The sequence below is a fragment of the Mycteria americana genome, chromosome 1 (assembly GCF_035582795.1).
Source record: "Mycteria americana isolate JAX WOST 10 ecotype Jacksonville Zoo and Gardens chromosome 1, USCA_MyAme_1.0, whole genome shotgun sequence".
NCBI classification, from domain to species: Eukaryota; Metazoa; Chordata; class Aves; order Ciconiiformes; family Ciconiidae; genus Mycteria; species Mycteria americana.
Window position 1 is genome coordinate 148,239,830 of NC_134365.1, and position 19,650 is coordinate 148,259,479.

The window sequence follows — 19,650 nt, forward strand, 5'->3', positions numbered from 1 at the left end:
CATGCCTGAATTTATGCAGCAACTGTGGGGCATGAGGTTTTTTTTGTTGGCTTCTTTTTTTTCTTTTGTTTTTTTAAATGAATTCAAAAGCTAACAAACTGGATGGGGAAAGGTTTGTGTCTCAGATTTAGGATGGCAGAGAAAATCTCTGTCTTGGAGGTCACCTGTGAGGAACTTAACAGTGTTTTTGCACTGACACTAGAAAAGGATTTGCAGTGTTACAGGAGGAGTGCATTCACACCCAAAAGCAGGCAGGGAAGAGGATGGAAAGGCATGGAGCATGACTGAACCTTGTACACTGTCTCCCAAATACAGAACACCCATCAACACCTGACGGTACTAGGACATACAGTAGTTACCGCTTCTATGCCATACCAATTCTGTGTGCTCACTTAGGTCAGATAAATTGTTTTTGAATTACACAGTGTTATCAGTGAACAATGATAATTCTAACAGCTTCTCCTATGTAAAAAGGAGGCTGACCTGAGTGGGCGAAAAGGACTCAAACATCTTTCACAAACTAAAAATGCTCATTCAAACAATCCACTGGGTCAAGTATCACCCCTTTTTTAGCTGTTTTAGACAAATTTTGCAGTCCATTCAATAAATAGTTTCTTTAGTGATAGGTATGAAAGTCTAACTACTATTAGGTAGATACTTAACTTGCCCTGAAATACTGAAACAGGACTTAATAGAAAAAACAAACAGAAAAACCCAACAACCAACCAAGAGGGTATTGGAGTTGACATCCTAATCACTGAAGTCTTAGCTAAAGGCTACTGAAATAAGCAAGAGCCCTGTCACAGTGGAGCAAGCCTAAGAAGGGAAGGACACTAAAAATGTCGGTAGCATTTCCAGCTGTTTAATTCCTTTCTTATTGTTTGCCAAAGACTTGCTATTGCAGCCCAACTGCAATTGCAAGCAAGATCAGAACACAAGCACTGAAGAAAATGTAATGTGAAAGGGATGTTTCTGAAAAAGTTTGCCATGTGGAATATGGCTTATGGCAAAACTCCCTTCTGAGCAATTAGTCTCTTCCATAAGTAAACACATATTTTGATTTCCACAGGCTTTTTAAATGCAAATAGAGAAGATATTTCTAATACCATGCAGTTGATGGTATCACAAAGATTAGAAAAACTCTAAAAGCCTTTCCTCCAGCAATTCACCCTTGTGATGAGATGTGACAGACTATCTTTCAGAGTGACTTATTTGAAATGGCATTAGCATGAATCTAGAAATACTTTATCCAGCCCTGCATCTAACTCTGATCAGAAAGGTTTCTGACAGTTTTTGTGGGACTACATGCTCCTGATTTTATTACACGCACTAAAAAGCCCAACTTCTGCAATTTAGACAGACTTATTTCCAGTTCTCAAGGTTTCTTTTTTAGAAAAAGACCTTGTTTTTTAAAATCTGCAGTACTCACACCTGAATAGTTCAGTATTTGTCAAGTACAGTCAGGTAAGCATCAGGAAGAAAACAGCAGAGAACAAAGGTACGGCTGAAAATTGCTATTACTGCACCAGAGGGGGGAGAAGCTTTCAGCCCTGCACACTGCCGAGTGCTCACCTGAGGGTGTACAAGATCTTGCCATCGTTCCATATGCGGAGGAGCTGGTTGGGGGTGGTTATCCAGTGAGCTTCCGCCGTCTTCGAGTTACGAAATATTGTGTCCGGGATCCAGATCAAGCCAACCATGTTGCTGTTCAGGGTCAGTATCTTCATGGTGCTGTTGAAGCGAAGACGGCTATCTGTCCACGTCTGGGCAAAAAATATATCAATTTGATATTCCTGCAATGAAAGCATGATATGCAAATTGAAATCAGTTTCACACTTCCCACTACTGTTTGGTCTTTGACAAGGTCTATCCAGGTGTAGAACAGCAGGATACGTTCAGGCCAATGGAGAATGTTTCCTGTTTTTACTGCCTGAGGAAATATTTTTTTCCTTTTTTTTTCTTCTTTTCTTTTTTTTTCCTCCAGCTACTTTAGAAAGCAGGCCAAACATCTCACTTGCCTTGGTCCTGTGCCATGACAATTTCTGCACTAGCACGTTCTTTTCCATTCCCTCTGAACAGTCACAGCTACAAGATACAATTTGCAGAGACTTCTTTGTCATAGGGCAGACTGATAAAAGAGGTGTGGAAGATGAACAGGAGCAACACACGTAAGGTGGAGAATGGTAAATTCCCCTGATTATGGCAATGACTTTTGGGAGGAGGTTGTGTAAGTTCAATAAATTAATTGTTCTGTTTGTAACCAGTTGTCCAGCCACTCGTTTTCAGATCACACTACAGCAGAATTGAAAAAGCATGTTCGTGCTTCTTTACAGACACCTCATGTACCCCAAAGGTTAAGAGCTGAGCGACCACTAGCTTACTGCCCTGAATAGGTTAATATCATAATTTACATGAATCTCATCCTTTCTTTCACTCCATGTTTACTGCTGTGTTTCTGTAGGTAAGCAGTCATAGTAGGTATAACTGCAGAAATTAAAATACACATAGACAAACAGACAAAATTATATAGGTGAACATACAAACATGTTCATTCATGCATTTAATACCCCATGGAAGAAACTGTGCAAAAAACAGTACTTGAATTGTGAATTCCAGCCACCGGAGGCTGGGAAAGGTCCCATTTACATTTGCTTATGTTCCTCTCCCTCTTTCCAGACTGCTTTACCTGTGGACCCTGTGGAAATGGCCATCTGATTGTGTCATGAAAGACCCTCTCAGTATTGCAGGGCTGGCTGCGTCCGTGACAGGGACGGCATTTGCTGATGTGACGCAAAGCACATGCTCTACAACACAGGCTAATACAGGGGCTGGGGGTAATCCAGAGGAAACCATCTCCTTAGGTCCCCTGGTAGATGCGCTCTTAGTATATCTGAGCAAAGGAGAATTAAGGCTGTGTGGAAGTCTGGTATGTGGCCTTTGACCGCTCTGAACTTGCTTTTATTGCCTTTTTGTTTGTCTACTCCTGAGTTTTAAAAGGGAAGGTGTAAAAAGAAATTGTGTTATACAAACAGTATTGTATATTGTTTTATGTATAGATAGTTAGAAGAGCTTGTAGACTGAACTGAGGACAGCGTTTTTGCTGAGAGACACCTGGTTCTCCTGCGCTATTACATTTTTGGCAGGTCATCCTTCCAAAGCTGATGTTATAACACCAGGAAACCTAATTCACTGACACTGTAATCCTAGTCCAAAACACACTCTGGGCCTCTCATCTCCAGATGGCAAATGATCAATAGGTGCATAAGTGGTGCTAGCATGTATCCAAATACCAGGTAATAGATCACCTTATGAATTAAAGCCTAGCCACCAAAGGCATTAAGGACCATTTTTCTTCATAGCCTGTCTCACTACCATTTTTCATTGTATTATTAGCTTTATTTTCTCAGGGAAGCTGACAGCTTTCAATCTGAAGAGACTTTACTTTCATCTCGATGAGCACAAAGTTGCACATCTCCACACACTTAAAGGATGCAATGTAATGTACACAGAGTACCCTTATTATTCAAAAAGGATGCCCTTAATTCACCAAGTTTAAGATGGTAGAGTGCTGATCTTGTTTCTTTACACTCAACTTTGTATCATTTTAGTCCTTGAAAGTCCAGTGACAAGAGCTTGGCACATTCAGCTTCTATAGAGAGGAATATGCCAGACATGTCTATGAGTTTCTCCAAACGCTGAGTGAGTAGAGTTGCTTTTTTTAGCTCACATGTGAGAATCGGTATTTATAGAATCAAAGACCATTTGTATACAGCTGGCTAATGACAGTGCTGTGTTCTTACAGGACAAGTTTTTGCATGATATTTATATTTGAGGTTATTTTATATGAATGCTTTATTTTGACTAAATTTAGGAGCAGCCATAATTCCCTTCTAGTATATCGTACATATTTAATGATATTTAGGATTTTAGGATTTCTACCCCACCAAAGGAAAGAAAGACCTTGAGCTCCATAATACAGTGTCCTGAGAAGGTACTTCAGCTGGATCTTAGCAAAGTGGGCACCAGGAGTAGTACAGATGTATCATTGTGGTTTCCACTGAAGTAAACTACTCTGACTGAGAAACAGATTACATTAGCCTAGAAGCAGGGCCATGCTAACACCACTGTCCAGCTCCCATTTTGTATCTCCTTTACTTATTACTGCAACTAGAACACACCAGCAATGATCATTATTCAAAATATCTCTGCAGTGGGCCACTGTAACTCCATTCGCCCTAATAAAAACTTTTCAACTCAAATTAAATGGTTCACAGATCTTCTGAGTTATTTAGTTCTTTAAAATATGCATTTTTCTGTTTGTAAACTGAGGTCATAAAAAGCAAAGCAACATTTTTAGAAGAAAAGTCAATCAAAGTTGTTTGAAATTAGTTGCATTGACTTTTTCAACACTTTACCCCTATTCTTTTATTTGAAGTGTGTACAATGTTCAGTTAGAATGTACAAACTACAAAACAAAATTTTCCCAGTAAAAATAAATGCACATTTCCATTTAATATCTGAATTGCAATTTCATCCTATGTATTCTCTCCATTAATCCTTTTTAGAAGAGGATGTTAGATCGGTACATCCTTTACATTAATCTTTGTAATTGCTTCAGTCTTCAACCAAGCAGATAATGGGGTGTGATATTCACATATTCACTCTACTAGGAAGGGACAGAGGTCACTTTCGAAACTGGTACTCAGTTCTTCACTTCTAATGGAGCTAAGGCTGTGCACACTTTAGGAAAATTACCTTTATCTTCACTGACAACAGATACTCAGTTCCCAGTGAAGTCAACAGCTTCTATATACTGCTTTGCACAAAGCTGGTACAGTCATCTCCAACACACAGTATCCAACAAGAAACTGCCAGAAGAAAGGTTTCTATGTTGGTCTCATATACAGGTTAATATAATATAATATAATATAATATAATATAATATAATATAATATAATAAAGGAATGTTTTTCATTTGCTAGCTAATACCTGTCATTTTAGATCTTTATGAAATGTAATGGTTGCTCTTAGAGAGTTCAGGCAGGACATCAGGTTTCAGCGAAATGATGCCTCAGATGAAGCAACATCCTACAAGTCTAATAATTTTCCTTATGTTCTATTCTACCACTGCACCAGAAGTGTTATTAATATCCTTCTGATTCTTTCTTTTCCTTTCTTTTTTTTTGGCAGTAACCATTGACCACTACAATGAACACAGGAAGAAATAAAAAACAGCAAAATTTTCAATAAGGCTTCTTCCCAGAGGCAGAAAGGTGAAACTATGTTCTCCATGAAATGATTCCAAGGTCATGTACAGTAAAGTGTTCTGTCACTAAGTTTTCTTGTCTTACAGGCGCCTAATTTGCCATGCTACCAAAACAGACTCAAGCTTTTTCCTACTTATACCACATATTCACACTGTGCCTGGATGCGTTAACTGAAGCTACACTCCAGAGCAGCCACACTTCTGAAAAGACATTCTCCTTGAGAAGAAGTAAGGGCCAGCCCTAAAGGGAAAAATAAATCTACATGTTAACATGAAGGGAAATTCTAGGGAAATCTTATTTCTTTTAGTACATCACATATTTCTGAAATAATATTAAATTTCTCTGATGCAAAATTCAACTATAAACTTGAAGGGATTGATAGAAGAATAATTTATTATCAATTTCAATAGATTTCATTATTTTTGTCTTTAAAAGTAAATTCATAAAGCATATTACATGTATAACCTAAATTCCCCACACCTAGAAACTTCATTGAAATGGAATCTGTTTGAGGGTTCCACAATCTGTCCAAAGCTGATTACATAAGGAAAATGTTTTTTTAAAATAACTGAAACAATTTTAAGAAATTGAAAGACCAAACATGTGAAACTAAAATATGAGAATGTTTCCAAATCAAAGACTCCTGACACACACAAATACTCAGCTGAATCTCTAACTACATAACATTCAGTGTTTTAGGAAATTATCAATAATTTTTACTGTTTCTGGAAAGACTAATGCTTTTCAGTAAAATTAAATCAGTTTATTTGTATTTTGTTTGATCATATGAAAATATAAAACCTCGTTTCTGGCAGCTAATGTGTACCTCTGAGTGAAATGTCTTTGTTTTCTTTTTTTCCCCCCATGATCACTAGCTTATGACCAAAGAATTTGTCAACAGTTCTTTTTTGCAACTTACCCGTAAATGAATGCATTATCTTATATATTTTGTCATGTAAAAAGAGAGTTTGTTCTACTTGCAAGACTTATTAAGAAACTTTCAGTACAATCTGAAAAGAATAAGTAATGTTCTGTGACTGAAAACCTCTCTATCACCTCCAACAAGATTATCTTTGAAAACGGGATTTTAAAATTGGTGCTTGACAATGCTCACTTAACTTCCAAAGTAGGTTCTAAAACAAAGAAAACAGATTATGGTCCTTTTACCTGTACAGTATGCAAGTAATTGTCTCATGGAGAACTTTTCTTCCCATTCAAATTTTATAAGCTCTCCTTTAAATCTGAAACTTTTACTGAGAAAAATGACTGAATGAGATGAGGAAAACTGACTTTTTTTTTTTTCTAAATCAAATGATGACTTAATTTGACCTTATTTTTCTGTTTTGTGATTATGTACAGAGCAATAAGCTAGAGACAATTTTTATTTCTTACTTTCTATTGATTTGTGGATGGGGGACATAACCCAGAGTTAACAACAGTATTAGTTGAAAATAACTGTACATAGTCAGGGTTCCAACTACTTGATTTTAGCATATTTTTTGCATTTTCAAATATTCCTAATGTGGTTTCATTAGTGCCTTGAAAATAATCAAGCCAGCAGTGAATTATTTGCCCTTCAACTGTGTAGGAATGATTAATGATTGCAAACACCTTGAAAGGTTTGAGGCATCTGTAGTCACAGAGAAAAATACATGCTTTTCAACCAAGTCTTTCATTGTTTTCTCAGTCAAAAGAGGAGCTAACGTGTTGCTGGCAATGCATGAAGCTTTTCTCCTACCATGATGTATCATTTTAGCTGTGGGTTAATCCTGGAAAATACAATTTAATTGGCTGTCACAGTCGGGTTATCTATTTGAATGACTATGGATAGTAGAATGATATGCCTTTGTTGCTTCTGCTGCAGCCTTCTCATTTTCTGCATCTTCACAATTCCTCACAACAACAGTAACAACAACGTCAAGAGTCTTGTCCTTGGAAGAAATGCAAGAATTTCTTGCATGATACTTTCCATGCAAGATAGATTCCATGATACTATTGCCTACCAGACAATGCACCATCACCTCAAGACTCCATTTTCCCACCCTGTAGGAAGCCTTTGGGCAACTATTGCTATCTTTTCTGATTGATTCAGAATTATTTCTCTAACTCTTCCACAATGTTATTTTTTTTCATTGTAGAGCCTATATCTTAATTGTTGATGGAGCGAGACTGTCTTTGATTAAATCAGTTACTGGGATTTGCATGAGGCTGGTACTTGATCAACTAAAAATACCTAAATAAGTAGAGTCCAGTTTAGATTATGATCATTCTGTGCCCTCTGCACCCCTTGTATATGATGCCAACACACCACAAACACTGTTCCCATAAGCCTGAGACTAGTCTAATAAACTGTGTAAGGGATAAAATCTCCTTCAGTTACCAAAAGACTTGACTTCACCAAAGTGGACAATCTTTGGTGAAGTCAGTTCTTAAACTGTTCCAGAAATAAGTATTAAACTTCCCTTTTATATTTCAGTCCAAACCATTCAGTATGAAGTATGCTTTAAAAAATTAATAACAGTAGAACCTTTACATGCAAACAGCGTGACAGAAATGTTAAGCATTATGGTTTAAGATTGGGACATGGGACAGAGCTGTTCAGAGAAACAGGAGAAATGGGAGCAAAACCTCTGAAGGGTGGGAGTCTCCCCCTTTCTGCACTCAGCCACAGACCACAGGTGAACACACCCAGAAACGTTCCTCTTTATGCCCTTACCATGCTCAGATTAAAAGTACAAAGAGAAGGCTCTGAGATACTGTGTTTTAATAGGAAATGTCCCAAACATTAAAGCGACAGCCATGATGTCTGTTTATTTAGTCTGTAATTTGGTGCACTTGAAGAACATTAAGAGGGGGTAATCTTTTCAGAGTTTGAAGTTCATTTTCAATAAAAAAATATATTTTCTAGCCCAGCTCAGCGCTGACAGGAAAGTCTAATCAACAACTGAATTGCCAAAGATTACCCTGCAAAGGGCTGTCTGATTGGTTCAGCCACCCCTTTAGTTGTGTGACAAATGAGTGAAAGAAGAAATGCTCCCTGAAATATGGGATGAGTGGTTCCCTCTTCCTGAACCAGAATGTTCACACACCTGATATCAAAACACAAAGAGTAATTCTGGGGAGCACAAGCTACCTTTAGCTTCCCTGATTCGTCATATCTTACCCTGGATAAGTGGCTAGAAGGAGGAGAGAATTGTCCTTTGCTTAGGTGGAACATCTTCTGAACAGGCTTTTCAACATGTGAACAGGTACAGGCTGTGCTCATGGCTTTGATCTTGATGGAAATAAACACTCCCACAGTAATTGCTGCATGATGTGTGCTGTTTGTTCCCCAGATTGCACAGTGTATAGATTATAAAAAGCCAGGAATTATGATGATTCCAGGAGAGTCCTGGAAGGCTTAAAGTGTTACCTTAGCATTACTCCTTGACAGATAATGCTTGTTTTTGCACCATGTGTGCAATTTTCATTCTAGTTTCAAAAATTGGTAAAAATCTCTCAGATATCTTGTGGGAAGGAACTGAAAGTAGTGGAATGGTCTACCGTTTTCCAGAGAAGCTATTTTGAATTCTACACACTCTCATTTTGTAGAAATAATGCAGAAAGAAACAAATGAAGTCTGCTGGAGAAAACCTGGTAAAATAAATAGTGTATTTCACATTCAGTGTATATTCAAAACCTTTGTGGTATCATCAAGACCAACACAAGCCTTCTGTGAGGACAATAATTCTCACATGCATGTCCTGAAAGTTTGCCTTGCTTTCAGGACAGCTTGAGATGAGCAGAGTAGCACCATTAGGGCTGCCTGTAAGTATCTCTGCCAGCGTGGAGCTTCATGTTTTCAGGGGCTGCTCAGGAGCCAAATGGGAGGGATGCATTTCACACTACGTGCAACGCTGGGGTTTGGGGCCTAAGGGATGGCATATTGTGTCTCACCTTCCCATTCTCCACCAGCATCCTTTGTTTCCACTCTCCATGCTCCTGCTCTCCCTCCAGCTCCTGCCTTTATTCCTAATAGTCTCTGAGAGGTGGAAGAGCTCAGGAAACACTTCCCCACTTTTGAGCTTTTTTCTTGACTTAATCTGAGTTTATCTTTCCCAGCAGCATTGAGGTTGTACCTTCAAAAGAGCCCCAAAATAAATATACAAACCAAAACACAGAATGATTAGGTTTACAGTGGTAGGAAAATATGCATCTTTGAAATCTTTCCAACTGTTTTATGTCTAGAAATACTTTTAATAACTTGCTCTTTTGTGAGAATTTGCTTTGATAGTTTCATAAAGTTACAAGCATGATGGTTACATGGAGAAAATACAATGAAAGAAGCAAAGTCAGCATTGAGATTGTCACCACGGATATAATGGCTATTCAGGTTAACACAGGCAAAATATTTCAGCAAGCAGTCACAATTGTCTCCATAGCCGAACACTGAGTCAAAAAAAAAAAAAAAGAAAAGCTCTTCTCAACACTGCCCCAGCAGGAGTCTTGGAGTAGGAGGATGGAAGCTCACCTTCTTCACTATAGCGTTGCCCTCTGGCTGCTTTAGGAAATTATTTCACTGATTTCTTGCTATTATAAAGAGTGAAACACAGCTAACCTCACACTAAAAACAAAGCATGCAATTATCATGTAGCATTTCCTTTCCCTGAGAAAACATTTGTCTGTTTCACTGCTCCTTGGAGGCTAGCTCCAGTTCTGCTGTATTCCAAGTAACTTCTTACACTCAGTTAAAGGAAGGGCTGGAGATGTTTGTCTTGGAGATCCTTCCCATCCCCAGAGATCCCTTCATGCCTCCTCCTTGCTCTGCACTGATGCATTATCTCTTCTGGTTCAATCAACCATTCCACAATCAGAAACACAGCATGAAATTAGAAAGAATGCAGCTCATTTTAGAAAACCATCTGTAGATCTATTCTCTTCCCATCCCTTTTGGTGGAAGACTCTTCATTCTTGCTGAATATTGCTGCTTCCCATTTCTTTTGGGACTCTTCGGTTGGCTTCTGTTTCTCTTAGAGCGTTCCCAAAGACATCCCAATTGCTATGGTCGCACCACAACTGCACTTCCACAGCCTCTTCTCTTGGTGTGTCAAGAGGGCTAGGGTTCATGTCCTGTTGCAGACAGGGCCTGATGAGAAGCTCTGTCTTTGATGAGCCATAACTATGTGCTCTGAAACTGGGCCACGTTAGAAAAAGGGATGTCCAAAGCATGCAAGAAAGTCATAGGGGAAGTAGAGGTGGGCGATACATTGACGCAGACAGACTTTTGGTTACTGTTATCTGGTGGGCAATGTAACTCAAAATGCTAATCAGAACAGTCACTCCGAAGGAGATTGCTGCTGGAAGAAACAATGTTATTGGGATTGACAGAGAAAGTACAGTGCCCACTCTGACCTGTAATTTAAGGCTTTACTAAGGCAGCACACACATTAGGTTTTGAGAGACACAGAGAGAGAGATTTCAAATGCATAACTTGATGTCGTAAGAAACCAAGGTTGTTAACTTATGAATTTAGTAAGACAAACGCACAAGGATAAGCTTAACTCCTGTGGCAATAGTAAAGAAATAAAAATGAATAATCACTGAACAGAAGAAACAAAGAAAGAGAAAATTAAAAGTCTGTGAACATACGTTAATCCCTGTACTTAATATAATAAAGTACACTATTAAGGTCTCCTAAGAATACTTGATCTGAAAAAAATATAAAACAAATTATAAAGATACTCAACAGTATTCACATATTACAACAAAAGATGTATCAACTTTATAAGCATAGTTCTTGAGACATTAGGTTATTCAAAACAGAATCTAAATTTCCCTGTTCACAAAAATAAATGCACTCTCAGAGACTGCATACAATAAGACTTCATGCACATAATCTCTGTATTAAAGAGTTTGTTTTAATGATGGAGAGAGGGCCTTTTGGCCAAAGAAGTGGAAGAACATTTTGAAACATCTTTTATGCCATTGGCAAGCTAGAAAAGCAGAGGTTACCATCTTTTTATGTGTACTGTCACTCTTAGCACAAGAACAGTTGTAAAGGAATGGGAGACAGGGCAGTGGTGAAAAAACAGACACCCATCTCAGGCTGAAGGATCAGGTACAGTGAGGGTCTCATGCAGAATCATAAGTGAGAGGAAAGATGGTAAGGAGCACTTTCTAAGGAGACAGGTGGCAAAATCAGATGGGTAAAAGTCCTGTTCCAACTCTTCCCTTCCAGCATCATTTTTAGGGTATCTCCTGAGGCTATGTTATATCTTAAGAACCCACATACCACTCTATTACAGTATCTAAGTGTCCCAGAAAGGTGCTCCCTTATCCTTAACAACACTGTGTTTTGGGGGGGAAAAAAAAAAAAAAGTTATAACCTCCTTTTTCTTTCTCAGAAGCTGAGATATTTGAGGGCACCAGTGTCTCCTCCAGGGTTGTGCAGGAAAGCTACAGCTCACCAGGGATTTAAACCCCATTCTTTCAAACCCTCTCCCATTTCAAGCCATCCTGCCACCCATCAGTGAACATTTTCAAGGGTCAAAATAAATACATACATACAGTCCTGCATTTGTTGTGCTTTTCCTCAAAAGAAGCACTAACTCAGTGATTGCATCCCCACAGCTGAATAAAGGGAGACTACAAACATAGCTCAAGCACTGCACACTGAGTCATTGACCTTGTTTCATTGCCAGCTGACTTCCTTCCCCTGTTCCTTCCAAGGTAAATCTGCCACAGAGGCAGCTAAAACTAAGAAATGTAGGCATACACCAGTTAGTGCCACTCACTCTTGGGGACAAGTATTGGTCCCTGGACATCTTTGATTTAGCAGAATAGACATACCCAGGTCACAAAGTCTAAATTCCTTATAACACAAATAGGATCCGAAAGGAAAGCTTAAAGTTCTGGATGACAGAAATCAAGTGAATAAATGAAGCAAGAGTGAGGGAGGGAGTTATATCCTGTATCCACAGGATGTGGATAGGTGTTACTGTCATTAAACAAAACGATGCACGAAAAAGCCAGCTGTGCACAAAGTAGTAGAAAAAGATCATTTGTAAAAGCCCTCATTTGCATTTGAGGGAAATGCAAATGTTTAGCTGCTCTAAAAATGAGAACAAGACTGTTTTGCCACATAGGCACAGAGAGACACTCTGCAACGAGAGTCTCAGCCGTGCTCAAGCCTTTCTTGCTCTTGGGCTCCAAAGGAGCCGGGGCAGCCCTGCACCCCTCTGCACTGCTGGCTCAGGCAAACCCAGACCCCTCTCTGCTTCTGCATTACTGGAAGCACGCTTTAAGGGGAGGCTGAGACTCCATATTCAAAATATATAGCCCCTAAGACTGTGCTGGCTGCCTTCAGCAGGCTGAGCCTAGCCTTCCCACATTTCCAAGCTGAGGACACTCCAGTTCACAGCTTACCTCTTTAGAGGAAAATACAGCAGGGAAGTGTCTTCAGGCTTCATCTAGGCTGCACAACACAAGCACAGAGACATTTCAAAAGGGTAAGTATCTGGAGGCCTATCCTTGCCTCAGTTTCTTCACCTCTTGGGCATTTTTCTTTTATTTATTTTGATCTGGTTTTGTGGGTGGTTCCAAGGTAATCCCTGGGCTCTGCTCATCCAGGTCATACTTCCTACCAAGCCTTCTTGTGTTAAGTGGTTTGACACTCAAAATAGCTCTGTCTCTCTTTAAGACCCTACTTTTCAAGCCACAGTTGATCAAATTCCAGCTCCCTCTAGATTTCAGTCCATTCTTTTTTGATATGAGACTCCAATTAAATCACCTATTGACATTGGTAATTCTTCACTGTCCCTAGTCTGGGGGAAGAGTGACACCAGATGAAATAGCATATGGCTGATTGCCATTCACTGGGCCATTCAATGAGAGCAGTTTCAGGAGTCCAGGCTGTTCCTATCAGTTTTATATGAGCACATTCCTCTTATACCCACAAACCCCTTCTCTTCCCAATTGGGGAAATACAAAAGGAGCCTACCAAAAATTTTCAATACCTGATATCATTAGAAAAAAAATAATGAAAGAACCTAAACAAGAAATTGTTAAGTTCTATCTTGCAAAGCTCATTAGGGAAAATGAAATATAGTCATGTAACGGTGTGTAAGACAAACTCACTCCCTAACACAGTTTAAACTCACTCCCTAACTCAGCATCTCTTCTAGCACTGCAGGATTAATAACTGATACTGGAATATATTTTTTCACACTATATTAGAAAGAATAAAAAGTAATTCTGCCACTACTTGTGAAGTGGCTATCCTGTCGTCAGTCAAAAGAGATTAAAATGGGTGTAGCTTGCGTGGGAAAAATACTTTATCTCCGGTGCAGTTTCACTTCCTAACTAGGAATTAAATAGATAATACATGTCGAGGACAACACAGGCGCTCCTGACATGTGTCCCTAAGTCCCCCCGCACCAGGCAGGTAATCGGAAGTAAGGACAGCAGCATCTCGGCCCCAGTGAGGAAGGCGCTGCATCCGTTGCCGTGGTAACACTCCCGCCTCTGCTCCCCCCGCTGCTGGTCCCCTCCCCGTTGCTGCGGTAACCACTTGGCATCAGTCCCCCTTCTCCCACCCCTGCGGCCCCCCGCGGCCCGCAGCCCTGCTGGGAACCCACCCGTCCTTCGGCCACGGGCTCAGGGCACGCTCGGCTGCCGGCGCCGCGCAGCTGGAGACGTAACGCAGGGAAACGTCGGGAAAGCAGCCTCGGACAGAGCAGTCTCTCAGACAGAGGAGGCTGCGGAGGTGCTCCTTGTTTTGTTTGGACTCGCTGATGCAGGGTTATACTGTCGGGGAGCGTCGCGGGGTCAGTATAATGCCTGCACGTCGCTTTCTGGGGTGCACGGACCCGGGCTGATCCTTTGCCCAGCAGTGAATGTCGCCAGTAATTAACTCCAGAGCAGTCTTTTTGCTGGTGTTGTTTTCCTTGTATTATTTAATGACAGAAGACAAAAAAAATATTGACCCAGCCACATTTCTCCAACTCAATGTATTTTGGCTTATTCAGTCTGCATTTCTTTCATCTCCGAATATTGTTCTTAAACTGGTAGAGGTTTTATTTTTATCCCTATTTTGTTTTTCTTTTTCCCAATTTCAGTAAAAGGAAGAAGAAAATAAACGTTTTGCTCGGGATTTTACAGTATTTCTCTCTGAATCCTGATAAATGTTATCTAGCCTTGGACATTTTCCACTGCAAAGAATATAAACTTTGTAAGCTTTCCAGCACAAGTTTTCTGAACTTTTGTTAACCACTTTAAACTTTCCCAGATTATTACAGCTCCTTTCACCAGAGGAATAGGACAAATCTTTCACGGTCTATCCCACTGCTGAACTGTAAGTAGCAGACAACTGGAAGTCCAGTAAGAGGACAACTGGAAGTCCAAGGGCTAACACTGGTTTCCATTTTTACCTGATATCAATACAAATTTATGCTGTTTTCTTCTCTTGAGCATCTCCAAGCTTGGTGCTGTTGTAGCAGCAGAGAAAAACTCAGCTCTAATTCAACAATTTATGCCAACACATGAAAAAAGAGTTCTCTTTTCTATGGCAATTTTATATTTCACTGTTATTCTCTAAAACATATTTCATAATGCCCAGCTGTGAAGTTTTGCTTTAAAAGTGTTTCATGAAACAATTCATAATATACATTTCAATTGCCTATGAAAGGGAAAAGTTATTATGGCAGTTTCAATACTAAAAACTAGTCCATTGTGAACAACATGAAAGAAGTGGACATGCTTTTTGCTAATGGAACCCTGTGTGAATCCTTACTTTTTAATTTCCTAGCATAACAGTGAGAATGAAAACAAAGGACCCAAAGCACAAATGGTTCTAAGTAGATTCTTCTCATTCTTAAAATGTGGAATGAAAGCCATGAAAAAGATGATTGAAATTGTTCCGAAGGAAATAATTGCGTGAAAAATGAACTAAGGAATGTGAGAATTCTTGAAAGCAGCTATTGAACAACTGAATTTTTAATTATGCATTTTTTAAAAAGCAACCGTCAGTCCTAGTTGATAAATACATATAAGTCAGCTGTCACTAGCGTGAACAAAGCTTGAGGAGCAATCCTAATGCAGTTTATCTCATCTCTTTCTCTAAACCCATAAAGAAGAGCACTCATCAGAGTTGCAAAATGGCCACCTGCTGCAACTTTGCTCATTTGCATTTAGTGACCTTCATAATAAAAGTGGCATTACCAGTCTGGTAGAAACAAGAGATCAAATATTAAACCAAAGAATTTTCTCATCTGAACCTTCATTTGAGGTTCTTTTCATCTTGTTCTTATTACAATACACAGATTTAGGAGTGCTTCAGAGATGAATGAGACTGAGCAATCACAACAGCAAACATGGGAACTGTTCTACCTGATTTTATGTTCTTTGATAATAAGCCAACACTAATTACTCTGCAAGTGAGAAAAAAACTTGAAGTTCTACAAATTAAAAAAGAAAAGGCTCCCAGGGGACAAACTCTGGACAGTTGCCAGTGCTATACTGGTGAATGCATCTAAAATTAAAGAAAACTGATGGTGATTGTGTTTTAAAGAATGAAGACTAAATGTACAACTGATGGCTTTTTCCAAAGCATGACAATCTTTATCTAGATGAGGGTCAGCAAAGGCAGGTAAACATTCCTTAAAGCATTTAGTACCCAAATCACACTTTTAACAGCTCTAAGAAGGTTAAGTTCAAGAGAACAACTCAGGAAAGCTCTGACCAAATTTGCTGAGGTGCTTCAGACATCTTAAATGCCTAAATATATGCTATGGAGCAAACTCAGCAGAGTCCTCGTCACCTGAGGTGACAGGTGAGTTACCTCAGGAGATAGCCTGAGGGGCCTGAGGTGATAGCTGAGGTGAAGGTGACAGGTGATAGCCAAAGGGGTTTGAACCCTAAGCTCCCACATCCCAGAACAGAATATTGTTGGGTACAGGCTGAGGGACAATAATGTTCTGGATGGCAGCACATTTCACCCCTTCATTGAAGATGTGTCATTGTGTCACCAGAAAGATAAGTAAAGTTTCACAGAGCCAGGAGAACAAGAAAAAAAGTCACTTTGACTGCAATCTACTGCTACTTGCCAAGTTAGCTGAAGAGTGGGAGATGAGCAAGAGTTTACGCACTTCACGTTAGACAATTATTGGATAAAAAAGAAAAATAACATGCTAAAGGTTTGTCCTTCTATCTTAGTTCTCCAACCCTGTCTAAGAAAGCACTTTCTGGCTCCTACTTTCAGTTTCACAGAGGTATTTAGGGCTATGCAAAAGTCAGTGCTTCAAAGCACACCCTCTTCCATCAAATGTACTTCCTGTTAATTTAGGTACCCCAGAACTCAGAACAGTGCCCGTTATAAATACTGAACTGGGAATTAATCTCAGAACTTTCCTGGTGTTTGGGTGGGCTGGGAGGCAGTCAAGCATATGGATTATGTTCCCAGAGACAGGTAATGAATGACCAAGCCTGGGATGTATGCCACAGCTCTTAAGACCTCTCATTTCAGTTTGACAGGCATTGCAATAAATCAGGAAAGGTAGCAGAAAAAGAGCACAGGTACACCACATCTTGAAATTTTCCATAATATTTTAGAAATCAATTTCTTCTCATAACAAAGACTGAAATAAAAAAGCCATTCAAGCCAGTTGAGTAAAACTTGATATTTGATACAGTTCACTCATATTTTTACAGAGAAAACTAAAGAAATTAGAAATAAGGGCAGAAAGCTGATGTGACATTAAAATATACTTACGTAGGTGAGAATTCTGAGGTAGATCAAAAGATAATGTAATCAAATGGCAAGCGGCCTAAACTGATCAAGATGAATAACAAGCAAATGGAAGTAAATGATCAAAGTGTAACACCTGCTGCCACAGACGACATCTATGTTAGAAGTATATTAATAACCTGAAGCATCATCTCCATTCCTATCAGGGACCCAAATATTAAATCTATTAATCACAAGCAAGCCCCCACTCCTGCCAGAAATATTTTCCTATGTGCACCCAAGTGACTTGCACTCCACACACTGATGGATAAGCAAGGCTTATAATGAACATTAGGAAAAGTATGGACAACTCAGCATAAGGTTGGTCTAAATTATACCCCCAGACTTATAATGCTAAACACCCCAAATCTGGGACTTAAACAAGGTTCAGTTTAGATAAATTCATGAGGAAAGACAGTTCTATTATGTGATTAAGAGTTTCTGCATCAAAACTCTTTTAGTATATTGCAGGTGAGGTCTCAATGATGTCACCAGACATTATGGGATCTGACTTGTCCCATTATAGAAATCTATTTTCAGTACATAACCAAAAGCAGTATCAGTGTCAAGTAAATGACTCAGACCGACTTCATAATTATTGTTTTTATTTTAGTCAAAAAAGTACAGCCATTTCTGAGTATGAAGTTATAATAGCAACATCATCTTATTTAATGTTATTAAAAAAGTTCTTGCAAACTCTTGAGAGAAGTTCTTGTGACTTGGATCAACAACACAAAATTTGCAAGGGTAGCTTTGTGTTAGAAAACATGCTTTTATCTATGCTGAAAATCCACCCAAACTGTGACCAAAAGAAAACAAAACAAACAAAAAATAAACCCAAATCACAGTCTGTATGTTCTTTGTAGACATTTTCTAGATCCTTGCAGCTAAATTTCCCAAAGAATCAGTCCAAAATAGACAATTTTATCTGCTGGCTGTAAACAGGACTTTCTTTGCAATTGTTCCTCTGAAGTGCTGAGGCCTTCACTACAGAGCAAAAAGCAAATATCCTGTCTTTTCTGACATGCACATACTTTTATTTCCATGCACTGCGGGTGGAGGACAGTTCTTTCAGATTACTCCTTAGCAGAACCCAGCAAAACTTCATTGCAACACTCCCAACCAGGTGAAAGAGAAAATGGGGAAAAGAACTCGACTGAAAGAATTTCCATTAACTTTTGAGTTACACAGTGTCACTGAGATCATTGCATCATATCAGGTATTTCAGAGGATATTCACTCTTTGCTATTTACAGTTGAATACGGCACGGAGAAATCACTGTGACTATGCATACAGGTATTGCAAAATATATATATACTGTCGTGTTGTTGCAGGCAAATACTGACTTTTATAGCAATAAACTGATAAAACCAATAAATCAAACTGAGTAAAATATTGACCGATAAGCACATGGTTTTGACAAATGCTAGAAAATGAAGGATAAAAATAGGACATGAAGAGGTTTCTGAGAAAAATAGTAGTAATTTTGGATTGAGAGAGACCCAAATTTCTATCAGAAAATGTACAAGTAAATTCTTTGGTCTTTACCAAAACGGCAACAGTAACTGAAGACATTTCTAAAGCATTCTTGCTTCTGCAAAACCTATGGAGACTTCATGTTTGATAAAAGTAAGTTGAATCGATGGTCCCATTATGCATAAAACCCCCACATTCACTCAGATTTTCTTCCTTTTTTTCTCCCAGCATAAACTAAACATTATTTTTCTTTTTCTAACTGATATTCATAAAGCACAATGGACAGAATTTAAGATACCTAGCTAGAATTTTCATTACATGTTCAATTTAGAAATCCAAGTTCCATTCTGAACCTCTTGTGCTCCGTTCCTATTTTTATCAGGGTATTTCTTCATTCTATAAATTCACTGGATATATCAATGTTCTGTCTCTGGACTACTGCAGAAGTATGACATATAATTTCTAGAGCTGTTTAAAATTTGTGATCCTCAGGTTCTCAAATAGTTGTGCTATTCTTTTTTGTCTTTTACATACTGAGCAATTTTTTTTCCTTCTATCTGCTTTTAAACATTTTGTAGATCACCGTAACCTAAGTAGGAGCTAGTAAAATTGCAAAATTTATCTCAAGACTGCACTCCAGGCTTGGCTATCACTAGAGATCTTCCTTTTTAATTTATCAGTTGAAGATAAAACAGTTAGTATGTCATTTTACAATAGCACAGAATCTGAATTTGTATGCTTGATGGTTGCACCTGTGTGCTAGAATCAAGCTCTGGCTGAAGCAAAAGCTGGAGTGTTGTTCTAGAGGTCTGTCCATGAAGAAGGTCTGCGCGCCACTGAATTCTGCAAGAGTACAGTGCCTTTAGATGCCCTCAAAGTCTGCAAAAACTCAGACCTTGAACTGATTACAAAAGGTGCAGCCTGGTGTTCGCTACCTGCTGCGGGGAGCGTAAAACAGCAGAGATTGCCAGGCCAAGAGTTAGACACTGGCAGAACAGCAGGACCACAAGTGCAGACTGCAAGGCCACTCTGGAGAATCATTGATCAATCATGGTGACTGGGAGAAATGCCCAAAAACTGGAGTAAAGCAAATGTCACTCCTATCTCCAAGACAAGCAAGAAGGTCAGCCTCACCTCGATCCCTGG

General features: G+C 39.1%; 1 protein-coding gene across 1 annotated transcript in view; it reads right to left on the reverse strand.

Moving 5' to 3' along the window:
- Positions 1-19,650, reverse strand: part of GABRG3 (gamma-aminobutyric acid type A receptor subunit gamma3) — a 326,786-nt gene that overhangs the window by 154,809 nt on the left and 152,327 nt on the right. Inside the window, exon 4 of the mRNA XM_075491925.1 lies at positions 1,573-1,793. Within this exon, the coding sequence (XP_075348040.1) occupies positions 1,573-1,793 (221 nt within the window). The remainder of the gene's footprint in view (positions 1-1,572; positions 1,794-19,650) is intronic.